The following is a 16,626-nucleotide window of genomic DNA, read 5'->3' as shown; positions in this document are numbered from 1 at the left end:
TGCACAAGGCCAAACAGTGTCAGCTTGAGGGCAACCAAATCCTAGCAGAGGGCTCCTGTTTTATTGCTCAAAATATATTCAAGAAACTGATGGGTTTTGGATTAGGATTTCCCCCAAATGCCCTCATACTGGCTGGTTGTATAGGAGGTGCCCTCAGACACCCAAAGCCTCACAGGTCTGAAAAGGGCTGAGAACTCAAAGTGCCTTTGCATTCATGTCTGGGAGATTTCATGCGACAGCTGTCGGTGGTAGTTTATTACCTCTCCCCAAAAGACCTGAACGTGAGGACCTCACAGAGAGGCTAAATCAAGACGGACTGAAGCACAGCTTGTGTGAGGAGTGTGCATCAACAAAAAGCTGTATACGGTTACACTCAGAAGAATACCAGCGAAGAGAAGAATCCACGTTCACAGGAAGGTTCTAACTTCATTCCAACTCCCTCCCTCAAAGTTCTTCCTAGTCTGTGGCATTCGGAAATCAGCTGGTACACAGCTCCCCAACTCAGAGCACAATCCAGCCAGAATTCCAAAGCCTCGACGCCTGTGACTGAACCTCATCCTAACAAGACACTGAGGTAGACTGTGCTGAGAGAAATAAAAACATGACCCACACTCACCTGTTTTTATTTTTTCCTTGATAAAAAAAATTTACATGCACACCATTTTTTTACAAAAGTGATTTTCAAGAGTGATTTTATATATTAAAATAAATACTTTCCCCAGTAATATAAGAAAACCTTTTGAATTAGAAAAATGTGGAAATTCCTGCTAGTGTAGCATCTGACCACTACAAATTTACTGTGAAAAGGAAAAAGAAACAACAAATATCAGACCTACCACTGATGCACAAACCCTCTAGTTACAAAGTGATTTGGGTGAAAATAACTGTGACTTTTTCTTCTTGTACCAACCACCGAGTTCCCTGGTAACATTTTTACATCTGTCACTTTTCTAATATAAATTTGACAGCAACTGGCAATCAGAATCTGTGTCTACTTGTGTTCTCAACCGAGAATTAGGAGGATTTTGGGGTGGACACTGTGTCTTTATCTCACATCTCTTAGAGGAGAAGAAAGGTATCAGATATTCGTGGGGAAACACAGGCAGGGAAGAACGTGTGGGAGGATTCTGAGCCCCGATCCATGAGTTCACCATGCTGTTTGCTTCTTTTACTTGAGCAGCTGTAGTTTTATGCAAAGAGAGGAAGCTGTGGGTTCACATCCTTTCAGGAGTTCTTGGTGGTGGCAAGAAAGTCTCTGATGTCTTCCCCTCCAGACTGTAGTCTCTAGGGACTGAAACATTAGCACCTGAGAAAGAGACTCAGGCACCACACTTGCCCGAGCTGAGGTCCCTGGGAACCAAGAGCAGCTGTGGGAGTTTAGTGTGGAGAACAGCCGATGTCCCCCGGGGGAGGAGACCAACAGCTATCCCAAGGGGGCATCTCCTTATATTGCTTAGTGTTCTCAAAGTCCTCCTGTGTCGTTGGTCTTTGGGATGAGTTTGCTGTGTTTATACAATGACTGAGCAACAAGTAGGCCTTGAAGAGGTGAGGTACACGAGCAGAGAAAAACCCAAAGATGAACACAGGTGTTCTGGAAGGCCAGCTCAGCTCCAGGACCACCAGTGTATGCAAGCAAGAGACATCCAGTCCAACTTGCTAGAAGAATCAGTCAAAAATCCAGTTTCCCATATACTCCACAAGGCCTCACAGTGTCCTAACGGGCTAGCAGCTAATGTGGTATAATTCCCCGAAAAACATGTGCTTCAAAGACCAAACACAAGAGGCCATTCCCTCCTGTGTCCCTACACAGGCAGGTGTGCCCACTACTTCCTCTGCCCCCAAAGAAATAATAACTTATTAGGCTCATGCCAGAGATTCCTTAAGCATTAAATATGTTACAAATATATTCTCAAAATTATTATCTGACTTCTTTCTACTTCTGTCCGGTGTGTGTATTTGCGTGTGTGTGTCCTTTGCTTTGTTTGGTCTTCCAAACACCCTTGATGAATCCAGACCAAATGGTCCTCCCTCAGTTTTTGGAAAACATTGCCAAAGGGAGGGAAAGAAGAGACCTGAGCAAGACTTCTGAAATGACCGAGAAGCATCTCTAGATGGCACAGACGCTGAGATCCTAAGAAGGAAGGACAAGGTGAAGTCACCCACTCCAAGCAGCAGGAGCTTCATGAGCCAATCAATTCCCCAAGCATCAGTCCAGATAATGTTTTACACACACACACACACAGTCCCCACCCCACCCTGTGATCTCTAGCCTGGACATGACACGCACACAAACACACACAGGTGTGAACAGAAGCACACACAGAGGACTACACACACTTTCCCAAAATAAAATATGAAAGCAGCAGCTATTGGTCAATTTGAGGAACTGATTTTGTGAATGAAGAAAACAAAGCTAAAATAAAGCCCCTCTCTCAGATTAATAAAATCTTCTCAAAGCCCAACCCTGCAAAGCATGTAATTATAGAACAGGGTGTGGGTTGGGTTTTTTTGTTTTTTTTTTTCTGTCTCTCTCTCTCCTTAGCTTTCTTACTTGTGTTCCATAAATAAATTCTGTCCTTGACAACTAACTGTAACTCAGACACTAGCAAGAAAAGAGAAATGCCTGTAAAAACAGGTGCATTCTTTCAGCCTACGAGGAAAACAACAGCAACAACAAAATCCTGGTTTGAAACCGTGGCTGGGAGAGGGGGACATGTCCGTGGAAAGCCCAACCCCTCTAGGTTCACAGTTAGCCCTCCACTGGCTTGCAGGGTTGGCAATCACAAGTGTGTATTTCTAGGTCAAAAGACAAACAGAAACGTGTATGAACTATCTCTGAGTTCAGTTTCACATCTGGGTAGAGTCCTGATAATCCTGAGTTTCCTGGAGGCAGTCAAACTAGAGAAGAGTTTTAAAAAAGAAAGAAAGAGTTCTTCTCCAGCAGGTGCTGTTAGGAAGGGTTTGACCTGGGCAGGGTGAGCACACGCCCATTCTTCTTGCCCCCGTTCATGTGGGTGTATGGGATGTGTTCATCATAGGTCCGTTTGATGCTCAGAGTGGACCCTCCCTCCCGGCCCCCAGCTTCTTCCCTGTGACAGTGAGAGGACCGATCCAAGGGGACATTCTCCATGTCCTCGAACTCCATCTCCAGCTCCTCACTCTCAGGAGCCTTGTTCTCTTCGCTGTAGAAGAAGGAAACCTCTGGAAAGCTGGGGTGGAGGTCATCCTTCAGCAGGTTGACAATTTCCAGGAAGGTTGGCCTCATCTTGGGGTTGAACTGCCAGCACATGCGCATCAGGTCAGTGCTGCAGGAACAAGAACCAGGGTGGATGATCCTCAATATGCAGCCAAGCCAAGCAGCTCCCTCACACTCCGCCCCACCACAGACCACATCCAAGTAGTAGACTCCTTGCCTTAGCTGTGGCTGCACATACGGCAGTCAAGGCTGGACTGACAATTCTAGTGGGACTGGAAGACGGCTGTGAAAAGCAAGCCGGCAAGACTTGGTAGTGCAGGCCTGTGATCCCAGCTACTCGGGAGGCTAAGGTAGGACGACTATACATTCAAGGCCTGCCACGTTAGAGTGACTTTCAGACCAGCCTGGGCAACTTAGTGAGACCAGTGCCTCTAAATTAAAAGGACAAAGTGGAGGAAGAGGGAGGGCAGAGGAAAAGGAAAAAAGAATGGGAAATGGAAAGAAAAGATTGGGAAAGGAAGGAATGGGCAGGGAGGAAGGAAAAGGTGGGAGAGGGGAGGAGAAAATAACAGTGGAGCCAAGAAGCTGTCAACCAGGGAAAGGGCCCCAACTAGGGAAAGTTTAGATTAGGTTGGAATGCTAACATGCCGGTGGGGGTTGTCATGGTTGTCAGTTGATATGGCAAGACCTGGATCTGGGAGGCTAACACTACACCCTGGGCAGGGCCTCCTAAACTTCATGTCTAGGATGTGGAAAGCAAGCTGAGAGCAAACAAGGAAAGATCGCATACTTATTTCTCTCTGCCCTTGACTACAGATGTGACCTGACTAGCTGCTTCCTACTTTGACCTCCCCATTAGTGATCCAAATAAGGTCTTCCTCCCCTAAATTGCTTGTGGTCAGGTTTTACCATGGTAACAGAGGTGAGGAGCTGGACAGTTGTATTGTACATCGTTTATTCCCCTACACATCCCCAGTCTCCTGTGTCTCAGGAGTTACCGGTATGTCTCGCTCCTGTCTGGAACTGCTTGCTGAGGCTTACCTGTACCCAACAGTCATTCTAGACTTAAAGACTCTTCAGGGCTGGTATCCTTGAGCGCTGGCAGGTACAGCTATATGAACTGAACACAGGGAGTCGGCTCCTCATATATCAAAAGAAAATGTCAGGAGGGGCCTTAGTCATAGAACCAGCCTGGTGGGCTCTTGCAGTGTTTACAGCACTGAGGTACACTGGCGCCTAACATCATACAAGAGTCCAGACCTCATCCTTACAGATTCTCCAAGAGCCCCAGGTTTCTACTTTACTCAGTCCAAAACATTAAGAACAGGAACCAAGGACTTCCATTTGCATTTTGACCTTTTCCTTTCTCCCATGTAACTTGACCTACAGCAAATTTCAGACCTTGAATGAAAACTGGCCCCCTTGCATGTGTCTATAAAGTTTTATTGTCACAGGGTATAATGCTGTTTCTTAGATGCCTGCAAACACTGAGCTGTTGATGCAACACATTTCCAGGTACAGCTCTGGGGAAGTGTTTGGATCATGAGGGCACTAACCTAGTCAATGGATGAAACCATCAGTGGAGTAAGAGGAACACTAAGAGGAAGGGCCTTGTTGGAGGAAGCGGGTTATTGGAGGTATGAATCTCAGGGGTACATTTTACCTCCAACCTCAGTTCCGCTCTCATCCTACCACCCTTGACCTTCTGCCTCACCAGAGCTCTATGGAGAGAGACTGAAACTGTGAGCCACAGTAAGTCTTTCCTCCTTAAGCTGAACTTCTCGGGTATTTCCCAGCAGTGACAGCTAACAAACAGGGTCTCATCCATGCATCTACACGATGCCAATGACTATATTCAAGATCCAACTGTGCAGCCATCATGCTGTCGATATTTATAATAGAGCCTTTAGGGAAAGGCTGTGGACCTCTGCCCTGGGGTCCACAGGGCAGACCATCAGAGTGGGGGAAGGAAGGCGGTAGGAACTTAAAGCACTAGTCACATCACAAGACACATAGAGAATGAATGCGTGCTGGCTGGCTCAGCTCGCTTTCTCCACTTTATGCAGTCGGGTTCCCCTGCCTAGGAAATGGTGCCACTAACAGTGGTAGGTGACATCAATTAGCATAATCAAGACAATCCCCCACAGACATGCCCACAGCCAATGTTACCTAGACAGCTCTCCTTCCAGACAATTCTAGATTGTGCCAAGTTGATAATTAAAACTAATCATCACAGGTTAAACCCCCAAATTCTCAACTAGTTACAAACTGGTCTAGTTAGGAAAGGGCAATGTTCAGAAAATTTTGAATGTGAAGAGAAAAATACAAATACAAGACAAATGCAAGCACCTACATGAAGACACGGATAGAAACACAAAATGGTTATAAAGGTTTGGTAGGCAAGGTTCAGTCAGTAAAGTGCTTGCCCCTCAAGCCTGAGAACCTAAGTTAGTTCATCAGAACCTACATAAAAAATACATACATTTACAATCCCAGTGCTGGGGAGGTAGAGGTAGGAGGATCCTGGGGACTCTACAGCTGGCCATCCAGCCTAGCTGAATAAATGAGTAGAACGCCAATGGAAGGCCATGTTTCAAAGGAGGTGAATGATGCCCAAGGTTGCCCTCTGGTCTCCACACATGTATGAACAACAGGTATGTACAGGAGCATTTAGAAAAAATTAAGGAACTAAAGAGATGGCTCAGTGGTTAAGAGGACTTGTGCCTCTTGAGGATGACCAAGGTTTAGCTCCCAGCACCCATGTATTGGTTCACAACTACTTTGATTAGACTCATCACACTCCCCACCTCTTTTCTATACTTACAGTCTCTCGGGACAATTATCAGGTGGATCCAGATAGCCTCCATCCATGACAAATTTCAACACCTGTTCATTAGACAGGCCTTGGTATGGTTGCTCAGCCAGGCTAGTGATTTCCCAAAGGACCACCCCAAAGGACCTGCCAACGACAATTGAGAACAGTTAACAAAGAAGTCAACTAAACACACACACACACAAACACACACACACACACACCCTGTCTCTCTCTCAAACATATCCATCCATACCTCTTTTGACTTACGAGAACTTGGCTGGCCAAGTAAAACAATTGACAGACTAAAACAATAGCTCAGTTGGCCAAGTGCTTTCTACCAAAGTATGAGTACCTGAGTTCAGTGCCCAAAACCCATGTAAAGAACTGGATGTAGGGGCCAGCAAGATATCTCAGTAGGCAAAACTCTTGCTGCCAAGCCTAATGACCCGAATTAGATCCCAAGGGCCCATATGGTGGGAGGTGAGAAGTGACTCCTGTACGTTGTCCTTTGACTTCCACACATGTGCTGTGGCATGTTCCTCGGAACACACACACACAAAGACACAGCCACACATCTAACTCTGTGTGTGTGTGTGTGTGTGTGTGTGTGTGTGTGGTGTGTGTCTTTTGTTTAAAGCAGGGCTAGCTAGGGAGATGACTCAGTGGCTCATGTGCTTGCCCCACAAGTCTGAGGATAGAAGTTCAAATCCCCAGAAAATCATGTAAATGCCAAATGGGCATAGTAACCTAGCTGTAATTCCAGCCTCAGAAGGCAGAGACAGGGGATCCCTAGAGCAAGCTGGCTGACTAGCAAGAATAGTCATCGCACCTTGACTAGCTCTGGGTTTGATTGAGAGACCCTGCCTCAGTGAATAAAGTAGAAGAGCAGTCAAGGATAATTTCCAATATCAACCTCAGAACTCTACCTGCATGAACGCACACTTGGTGTGCACACACAGGCAAACAACCACATACATATGAAAATGGGGTAAGGGAGAAGCTGGCTGTGGTGGTGAGCACTTGTAGTCCCAGCACAGGGGAAGCAGAGAATCCCGAGATCTCTGGCCAGCAAACCTAACCAATTTAGAAAATTACAGGTCAGTGAGAGACACCGTTTAAAAAAAACCAAGGTAGAAGTCGGGCAGTGTGGGTGCGCGCCTTTAATCCAAGCACTTGGGAGGCAGTGGCCAGCCTGGTCTATAAGGACTAGTTCCAGGATAGGCTGCAAAGCTATAGAGAAAGCCTGTCTCAGAGAGAGGGAGAGAGGAAGAGGGAGATGGAGAGGGAGAGAGAGAAGAGAGAAGAGAGAGAGAGAGAGAGAGGGAGGGAGGGAGGGAGGGAGGGAGGGAGGGAGGGAGGGAGAGAGAGAGAGAGAGAGAGAGAGAGAGAGAGAGAGAGAGAGAGAGAGAACACAGTAGATGGCACCTGAAAAGGAAGTATGCCCAAGGCTGTCACATGCCTTCCAAATGGAAACATGGAAACCTGTGTGCACTGTTGTGGGATATTTGTACACTGTGTGAAGATATATCGCTGCGATTGGTTTAATAAAGAGCTGAACAGCCAATAGCTAGGCAGGAGTATAGGTGGGATTTCTGAGAAAAGAAAAAAAAAGAAGAGGAATCAAGAGGCAGGAGAAGCCAGGAGACATGGAGAGAAAACAGGATGAAGAAGTTGTGGCACATATACACTTTAGAGTTCTCCTCAGCGGTAAAAAACAATGACATCTTGAATTTTGCATGCAAATGGATGGAAATAGAAAACACTATCCTGCCGGGCGGTGGTGGCGCACGCCTTTAATCCCAGCACTCAGGGAGGCAGAGGCAGGCAGATCTCTGTGAGTTCGAGACCAGCCTGGTCTACAAGAGCTAGTTCCAGGACAGGCTCCAAAACCACAGAGAAACCCTGTCTCAAAAAACCAAAAAAAAAACCACTATCCTAAGTGAGGTAACCCAGACCCAAAAGGATGAATATGGTATGTACTCACTCATAAGTGGATTCTAGCCATAAATAAAGGACATTGAGCCTATAATTCGTGATTCTAGAGAAGCTAAATAAGAAGGTGAACCCAAAGAATGACATATAGTTATCCTCCTGGATATTGGAAGTGGACAAGAGTGTCGGACAGGGGTTGGGAGCACGGGGGTGGGGGTGGGGTAGAGATAAGGGGAGATGGGGAGAGAGAAGAGAGAAGGGGAGGATGGGGAGAGTTTGAGGGAATGGGATGGTTGAGATGGAGGAGGGGTAGATGAGGGAGCAGGGAAGTAGATATCTTAATTAAGGGAGCCATTTTAAGGTTGGCAAGAGACTTGACTCTGGAGGGGTTCCCAGGTGTCCAAGGAGATGTCCCCGCTTGTTCCTTGGGCAGCAGAGGAGAGAGTGCCTGAACTGGCCTTATCCTATGGCCACACTGATGAATATCTTGCAAATCACCATAGAACCTTCATCTGGCGATGGATGGAGACAGAGACAGAGACCCACATTGGAGCACTGGACTGAGCTCCCAAGGTACATATGAAGAGCAGAAGGAGGGAGAACATGAGCAAGAAAGTCAGGACTGCGACAGTGGGACTGATCTAATGGGAGCTCACCAAGACCAGTTGGACTGGAACTGATGGAGCATGGGATCAAACCAGACTCTCTGAATGTGGCTGAAGGGAGGCTGATGGAAAAGCCAAGGACAATGGCGCTGAGTTTTGATTCTACTGCATGGATGGGCTTTGTGGGAGCCTAGTCTGTTTGGATGCTCACCTTCCTGGACCTGGGGGGAGCAGGGAGGACCTTAGACTTCCCATAGGGTAGGGAACCCTGACTGTTCCTTGGACTGGAGAGGGAAGGGCAGGGGAGGGGGAGTGGAGGGAGGGGAGGGAAGTGGGAGGAGGGAAGGAGGTAGAAATTTTCAATAAAAAATAAATTTTAAAAAAAAAGATAGAAGAGAGTTAATGCCATGTGATAGAATGTAGATTAATATAAATGGGTTAATCTAAGTTATAAGAGCTAGTTAGGAACAAGCCTAAGCTATAGATTGAGCTTTCATAATTAATAAGTGTTTGCATCATTATTTGGGAGCTGGATGATGGGATAGAGAAAGATTCATTACAGCATGTGAACATACACGCACACATGTGCACACATGCACACACAACTGCAACAATTTATGTCATAATTCATAAATAAATTCTTCTAAAACCATTCTCAATCAATGCACAAGGACCCAGAAAGGACTACCTTCATTTCAATATGTAGAAGGCAAGCTTCCCTCTACCACCTCCTGCTGACCCCATTAGTGGGACTCCTGCAGGAGTTTAAACCCCGTACAGACATATCTACCCATGCATGCATAACTTACCACATATCAGAAGAAGCAGTAAAGACTCCGTCCTTCAAGGACTCAGGTGACATCCACCGTACAGGCAGCAAGCCCTTGCCCCCTTTCCGATAGTAATCTGTCTCATAGATGTCTCTCGTCATTCCAAAGTCTGACAACAAACAGTTCACACGTTTTTCAGTTCATAATCCTAGCATCGAGTGTTCCACCAAACACAACACAACTAGGGAGTAGGGAAATTCCCCAAGAAGGAGTTAGGGGGTCTGAAACTGAGGCTGTTGATGGAGAATAGGGGCTACCATGTAAAGGAAGGGGAAAAGAGGTCCCTAACGACAAAGAACCAACAGTCTGGCCTGAAGCTCTCAACAATTCATCCTTCCTACCTACTCCTTCCCCACTGTCCCGAACAGACCTTTTCCCTTTTTCCAGCCAACCTGCTGCTACCGTGACTCAGCTGCTCACCCCAAAACCAAAAGTTGAGGGTCCCCTTTTGACCTTGTCTTTTGCTCATACCCCCAAACAGTGGGCAACCAAGGCTTTCTGGCTCTACATCTCTCTCCAATGCATCTCACTTCTCATTGCCTTTGAACAAATCAGGCTCACCTCCATCTCTCCCCTGTGCATCCCCTGTAACATCCCACTATACAGGGCAGCTACACAGAATCATACCTCCTCCTGTTCCCACTGTTTTTGTTTCTGTTTCTGAGACAGTCTCACATATTCTAGGACAGCCTAGGACTTGCCATGTTTCTGAGAATGACATTGAGCTACTGATCTTCCTGCCTCTACCTCCGCAAGTGTCAGGATACATGCACCACCACACCTGGGTTTTGGGGGGCAGGGTTTCTCATTAATGTAGGAAGGTCTTTAGGATCATAAGTAATGAATCATGTCTGATGTGGGATTCCCCTTTGTATGCTGTGAATACCATTGGTTAATAAAGAAACTGGCTTGGCCTATAGCAAGGTAGAACTTAGTTAGGTGGGAAAGCTAGGCTGAATGCTGGGAGAAAGAGGGCAGAGTCAGAGGGAAGCCATGTAGCCCTGCCGGAAATAGATACAGGATGGAACTTTACCTGGTAAGCCACAGCCATGTGGCAATACACAGATTAATGGAGATGGGTTAAATTAATATATAAGAGCTAGCCAATAAGAAGCTAGAGCTACTAGGCCAAGCAGTGATTTAATTAATACAGTTTCTGTGTGGTTATTTTGTGTCTGAGCTGCCGAGCGGCCAGAATGACCAAGAGGCCTTCTTACAACACGTGTCCCATCTTCCTTCATATAGTTCGTGCAGGATGATGTCACTGGGTCACATTCCTGCATGACTCCTGTTGTTATGTAGAAGAATATCTCTTGGAATCACACATAGGTTCACCTCCCTACCTGCTCCCATAACTAATGTTTGTGTGGGGGAAGGTGAGTCTGTGGGATCTTCCTGATTCTCACTGGTGTTATAGAGGAAAGGCAAGTCCTATGAGTTATGAAGCACTTGCATGCCTGCTTCTTGGCTTTCAGCTCAGCCTTACACCTCACTGTCCTGGGCCCTCCCATCCTATCTACACACTCCAAGCAGACATCGAGACACCTCACATCTACTTCTGCTGTCTCCTACATTCTCTGACTCAACCTTCGGTCTTGTACTAGGAAGTACTAACTATCACCTGGACACAGGCTAGAGTCACCTGAGAGGAAAGCCTCCATTAAAGAACCACCTAGATCAGATTGGCCTCGGGGCAAGACTATGGGGGCCTGTCTTGATGGTTAGTTAATATAGGAGGGTCCAGTCCACTCTGGACAGTACCATTTCTTTGGCAGAGATTCCTGGGCTAGCTAAGCACGAGCCAGAGCAAACCACCAAGCAGCGTTCTTTTATGGTTTCTGCTTCAAGTTGCTGCCCTGACTTCCCTGAGTGATGGACAAGTTGAAACAAACTCTTTCCTTCCCAAGGGGTTTTATTTATTTGTTTTTTTATTTACTTAATTATGATAGAAACAGGCAGGAAACTAGAACAGAAATGTTGACTTTTGGGCTAGGAGAGTGCCCAGAAGTGGCAAGCATGAGGACCTGAGTTCTGAACCCCAGACCCTGCCGTTCCACACACACACACGTGGGTGTGCACTAAAGGATTCCAAGACACACCTCCAATTTTGACGGTAAAATCATGAGCAACCATGCAGTTTCGAGCTGCTAGGTCCCGGTGTACAAACTTCTTGGCATTCAAGTATGCCATGCCATCAGCAATTTCTGCTGTCATCTGAATCATCTCTTGCAAGGTAGGGGGAGGACGGCCTGGGTTATTCTAAAGTCAAAACAAGAGTTGCAATTAGCTCTCTGCTGCCATCTAAATTGTCTCTTGCAGGGTAAGGGGAAAGTAGCCAAGGTTACAAAGTCAAAATATGGGTTTGCACTTAGCAAGCTTGGTACACTTAAGAGCAGGTGCCCTTCTTAGGGACCTATAGGAAGCTCACTTCAGCATCCGGGCGCAGGGAACGGAGGTGACTCTTCAGGTCTCCATGAGCCATCAATTCCATCACTACCAGTGTTGGCTGGCCTTTGGACACCACCCCAAGGAGGCGAACCTGTAGGACAAGCATGGGAGTGATTCAAAGAGCATGAAGTGACTCAAAGAGGGTCCAGGTATTACTTCAACTTGCCATGAACTCTCTGTCTGGTGCCCACAGCACACAGGCCACTCCATACTTGGAAGAAGCACACCCAACCCTACTATGGGGAAGCAAACAGACCCACCCATGTATAGCACATGCCAGCAAATCTCACCCGCTTAATGTTCCTCAGTATATAAACCATGTTCTTACCTCCAGACCTTTGCAGTTCCTCCTCTCCTTGGCCTGTCTCCTCTCATGTACACATGGTTCAGTCTCACATCCTTTAAGACTTTACTCAAATTTACTCCACAATCCTCTTTCTCTCTCTTTTTCAATTTTTCCTAGCACCACTCTCCCAATATGCCTTTCATACATCTATTTTGGGAAATGTCTTCCCTGCAATAGATATCTAAGAGGGAGGTCAGGAACTTGCTTCCACATCAGCAAGAGCAGGGTATTTAGGAGATGATATATAGCAATTTCTTCTGAATTGAAGCATTCCATCCTGGAGGGAAGCTTCTTAAGACTAAGGAAGTAAACAATTCACAAGTCTAAGAAATTTCCTAAAAATTTACAAGATACAAAACTGCCACCATCATCCCTTTCCAAATAAAATCTCTAGAAAGAATAGATTCTCCATCTCTCTAGTGCCTGCAAGTTGTGCAGAGAACTGAAATTCAAGTTTTCATGAGTTATCACTTATGTTAGAGTGGGCTTTTTGGAGATGCAGCTACCTATGCACATTGTCCATGTTCCTCTAAGTAAACCTACACTCTTGCAAGCTACAATATACTCACTGGTCCATCAGCTAGAGCTCTAACGGAATCCTTTCTTTGGTTTATCATGAATACCCTATCAAAGTAAGTTTTGTTCACCTCTCTGCAGTACAAGTCACACAAAAGGGGACTCTAAATATACCTTATAACAATAAACAAACATAAGGTTCAACAATAAATAAAGTGCTCACGCTGGGAACAGAAAGGCAGGGAAGGTTTATTTTGGCTTCAGGGAGAAGAAAGAATGGGAGCAGGCACAAAGGGGTGGCCTTCCGTGTGGTTAAGAGTTATAGGGAAGGCAAGAATAGCAAAGAAATGTAATAATATAAATATCAATGGAAAGTCTGGAAAGCAAAGGAAGATCCTAGAAAGTGACAGAACAGTTAGAGAGTTTGATTCTAGGTAAGCTGGGAAAAGATGAGGTAGAGATGGGAGGCTTAACAGGGTGGGGGTAGGCATCAGTCTACACCCAGTTTCCTGGGTGGCTCCAGGGAGTGGAGGCAGAGTTAACAAGGAGCATGAAAGGAAACCTCTGTCCCTCCCCAACCAGACTCACCACATGATGGCAGGTGAATCCCTTCATGACTGATGCCTCGTTGAGGAACTCGATCCGTTCTCGGAGACTGGCTGACTCATTGACAGTCTTCACTGCAACACGGGTCTCTGCCTCACCCTTGATGATATCCTTGGCATTGCCCTCATACACCATACCAAAGGATCCCTGCCCCAGCTCTCGTAGAAGGGTGATCTTCTCTCGAGGCACCTCCCACTCATCCGGCACGTACACAGAAGAAGGAAACACTACTTTTCACTTATCTATACAGTATGCTCAGCCAGCCTCTTAAGGGCCCCCTAAGACACCCCCCTCCCGGCAACACAACTTTTTCTTGAGCTATACACAAATATTCACTCATTCTGTGGCTCAAGACTTCGGCTGGGCATTGGGTAAACAACCCAGAACAGGACGAGTTTCTGCCACCATCAAGGAGAATGCAGAAGCCAGGGAATGAGCTACAGTTAGTTCAAGATCCTGCTTAGGAAGCACTAAGATGGTCCTGTATCCCCTTCTTTTCCGTCTTGACTCCAGATCCCTGCCACTGGATGGTGTCTCTTCCTGTGATAGTTAATACCCTGAGTCACCTAGGAGACAAGCCTTGGGGAATGTCTATAAAAGAAGCTTTTAGATGAAATTAATTGAGGTGTAAAGACCCACTCTAAACATGGGCAGATCATCCCAAGGGCTGGAATTCTGGACTGAATAAAAAAAGGCAAAAGTGTGCTGAGCAGCAGTATTTGCCACTCTGCTTCCTGACTCCGGACACAATGTGACCAGTTGCCAAGACTTCTGCTCCATAAGGAGCTGCACCCTGAAACTGTGAGCCAAAATGAAACCTCACTCCCTTAAGATGCCTTTGTCAAGGATTTTGTCACTGTAATGGCTAAAAACAAGTTAGACACTTCCTACTTGAGATGTTTGACCAAGTGCAAATGGAACAGTGGAAGAAAGGAAGTAGGTTAAAATAGACTGGGGAAAAAAGTGTCTATAATGCTTAGCAATCCTTCCTAGAAAGTGGTAGATTCTCTGTCGCCACCCTCTGGACTCCTTCATGGCCTTCTGATTCTCTTCAGTCCAATAAGACTCAGCAAGAAGATGCCTTGTAGCCCGCCTTAACTGTTAGGAACCCACAGAGCATGCTACGGAAGGGCACCATGCAAGAGACCACATAGAAAGAGAGACTGAGCTGCCTGTAGCTTGGCTACTCCTTGGGACCACCCAGCCTACTAACCAACACTAGTGAGTGGGGTTATCCAAGGCAACAACCTACAGGCCCAATCAATACTTTCATGCCTTGAAACTCAAACATTGATTGTGCTACATGAGGTGCTTTAAAGAAAATATGCCAAATTATGAAATTCTTGGAAAAGAGGCATGTCTTCTCTCTAGAGGCCACCCACTGTCCTTAGGGACAGTTAGGACTGGTGTTGAGTGTAAATGCTAATCTCCCAACATCAGCATCAGTTTACACTCAGCTACCACCACCAGCAAATGTCTCCCTAGCACTCATTCAGCTCCTACCTGACCCATCCTACCTTCACTTGTTTACAGTTTGTGTGCATATGTGCATATACATTTGTGTGTGTGTGTGCATGCATTTATGGGTAAGTACACATGTGTACTTATACACATGAAGGTCAGAGGCTGACAAGAGGAATCTTCCTTAATCACGCTCTACCTCCTTTGCAAGCAATGATCTCTCACTGAACCTGGAGATGACAGATTAAGCCAGGCTGACTTGCTATTAAGCCTCATGTCCCTGCTTCCCCAGTGCAGGAATGACAGGTACATACCATAGCACCCAGATGTTTACATGAACACTATGGGTCATACTCAGTCCTCAGGTGTGGGCAGTAACATTTTACCAACTGACCCATTTCCCAACATTATTATCTACACTTCTCTTCTCTCAGTGTCCTATCATGACTTCTAATTCCTAACAAGAATGACAAATTGTGTGTGTGTTGGGGGGGGGGGGGCAGTCTGGTCCTGACTTTGCAACACTCCTATGGCTGTGGCACAAAGTTTTTAGTTTCAAATTCCAACCTGAAGATCCCAAGAAGATGCTATCAAGCCACCCAGGCAGGTCCAGACAACGGATCTAAATTCCATAGTGGCAGAGTCTCTGCAGCAAGGGCAGACAGGCATGCTCAGCACTCAAGGGGGTTTCTCTCAGCCTCTTTGTGATGTTTTCCCCTTCTCCCTGTGATGCTAGCCAATCCTCAGATATGACGTTAACATTGTGGCAAAGGAAATCAAGGGCAAAGTCCTGGCTTCCAACAAAAAAGGAAGAGGTGCTCACCATCACTGGCACTGAGGTATTCAGGGTTTGAAGATGCATACAGTGGTCCCATCGGCCCATCCGGCTGCCTAGAGGAGGAAAAGATAGACACACAGCTTGAGCATCCCATGGCATTCCGGACACTGGAAACAGGCAAACACTACAAATCATGAATGGATTCATGGTTCTACATTTGTCCAACTTAGAGAAAGTGAGAGACAACAATGTTAATTAGTGTCCAGGTTAGCCTTCATTAGTCAGCCTGACACAGCCTAGAGTCATCTAAGAGGAGAAGCCTGAATTGAGGAATTGCCTAGATCAGATCAGTCTGTGAACATGTCTTAAGAGGGTATGTTTTGTTTAATAATAATACAGGAGGTCCAGCCCCCTGTCAGTGGCATCATCCCTCAGCAGGTAGTCTTGGGCTGTATGAGCAAGCAAGCTGAGCAGGAGTCAGTAAAACAGCAAGCAAACGTTCCTCCATGGTTTCTACTTGTGAAACACAGGCCCTGACTGTGACTTGTAATGTAAACTAAAATAAACCCTTTCTTTCCCAGATTGCTTTATCATAGCAACAGAAAGGAACCCCGTACCATAAAGCAGACTGAATTTCAAAGTATGTCAGCTGTGCCATGATGACATGATAAATGACAGAAAAAGTTGTTCTGCCCCGTATAAAAACTACCTGATTTGGCAAAGGTATTGCTTGTAGTTATCAAATATGTGTTTCCCCTTGTCTCCCTTAATTTTTGTCTTACTCTTTAACGAAATGAGGGACGGACAAAATGAGGCTGATGCATACCTGTAGGTGGGGGGCACACACCTGCAAGCCTAGTATTTGGGAAGCTGAGGTAGGAGGTAGGATGATCACAAGTTCAAGGCCAACCTTGGCTATAGGGTAAGACCCTGCCTGAGAAAAACAGAGCAAAGATAGAATTGGACATCATCAGGTTAAGCAAAATAACCCAGACTCAGAAAGACAAAGGCAGCTATAAATTACAGAACAGTAGATAGGGCGCTAGAAGGAGAGAGGAAGAGGGTAATGGGGATAAAGACAAATTGATGTGTA

At 46.1% G+C, this 16,626-nt stretch overlaps 1 protein-coding gene across 4 annotated transcripts in view; it reads right to left on the bottom strand.

The window, feature by feature from the left end:
- Window positions 1-607: 607 nt before the first annotated feature.
- The window catches only part of Insr (insulin receptor), a 130,722-nt gene continuing 114,703 nt past the window's right edge, over window positions 608-16,626 (bottom strand). For all 4 annotated transcript variants that reach the window (XM_075971213.1, XM_075971211.1, XM_075971210.1 and 1 more), the window contains 7 exons: window positions 15,579-15,646; window positions 13,277-13,521; window positions 11,807-11,917; window positions 11,478-11,637; window positions 9,358-9,487; window positions 6,021-6,155; window positions 608-3,305 (listed from right to left, as the gene is read on the bottom strand). In XM_075971213.1, the coding sequence (XP_075827328.1) occupies window positions 2,951-3,305; window positions 6,021-6,155; window positions 9,358-9,487; window positions 11,478-11,637; window positions 11,807-11,917; window positions 13,277-13,521; window positions 15,579-15,646 (1,204 nt within the window). In that variant the 3' untranslated portion in view covers window positions 608-2,950. The remainder of the gene's footprint in view (window positions 3,306-6,020; window positions 6,156-9,357; window positions 9,488-11,477; window positions 11,638-11,806; window positions 11,918-13,276; window positions 13,522-15,578; window positions 15,647-16,626) is intronic.

This window comes from Microtus pennsylvanicus, chromosome 1 (assembly GCF_037038515.1).
Source record: "Microtus pennsylvanicus isolate mMicPen1 chromosome 1, mMicPen1.hap1, whole genome shotgun sequence".
Taxonomy (NCBI): domain Eukaryota; kingdom Metazoa; phylum Chordata; class Mammalia; order Rodentia; family Cricetidae; genus Microtus; species Microtus pennsylvanicus.
The sequence above is the reverse complement of the archived record's forward strand: the minus strand, read 5'-3'. Positions and strand labels throughout refer to the sequence as shown.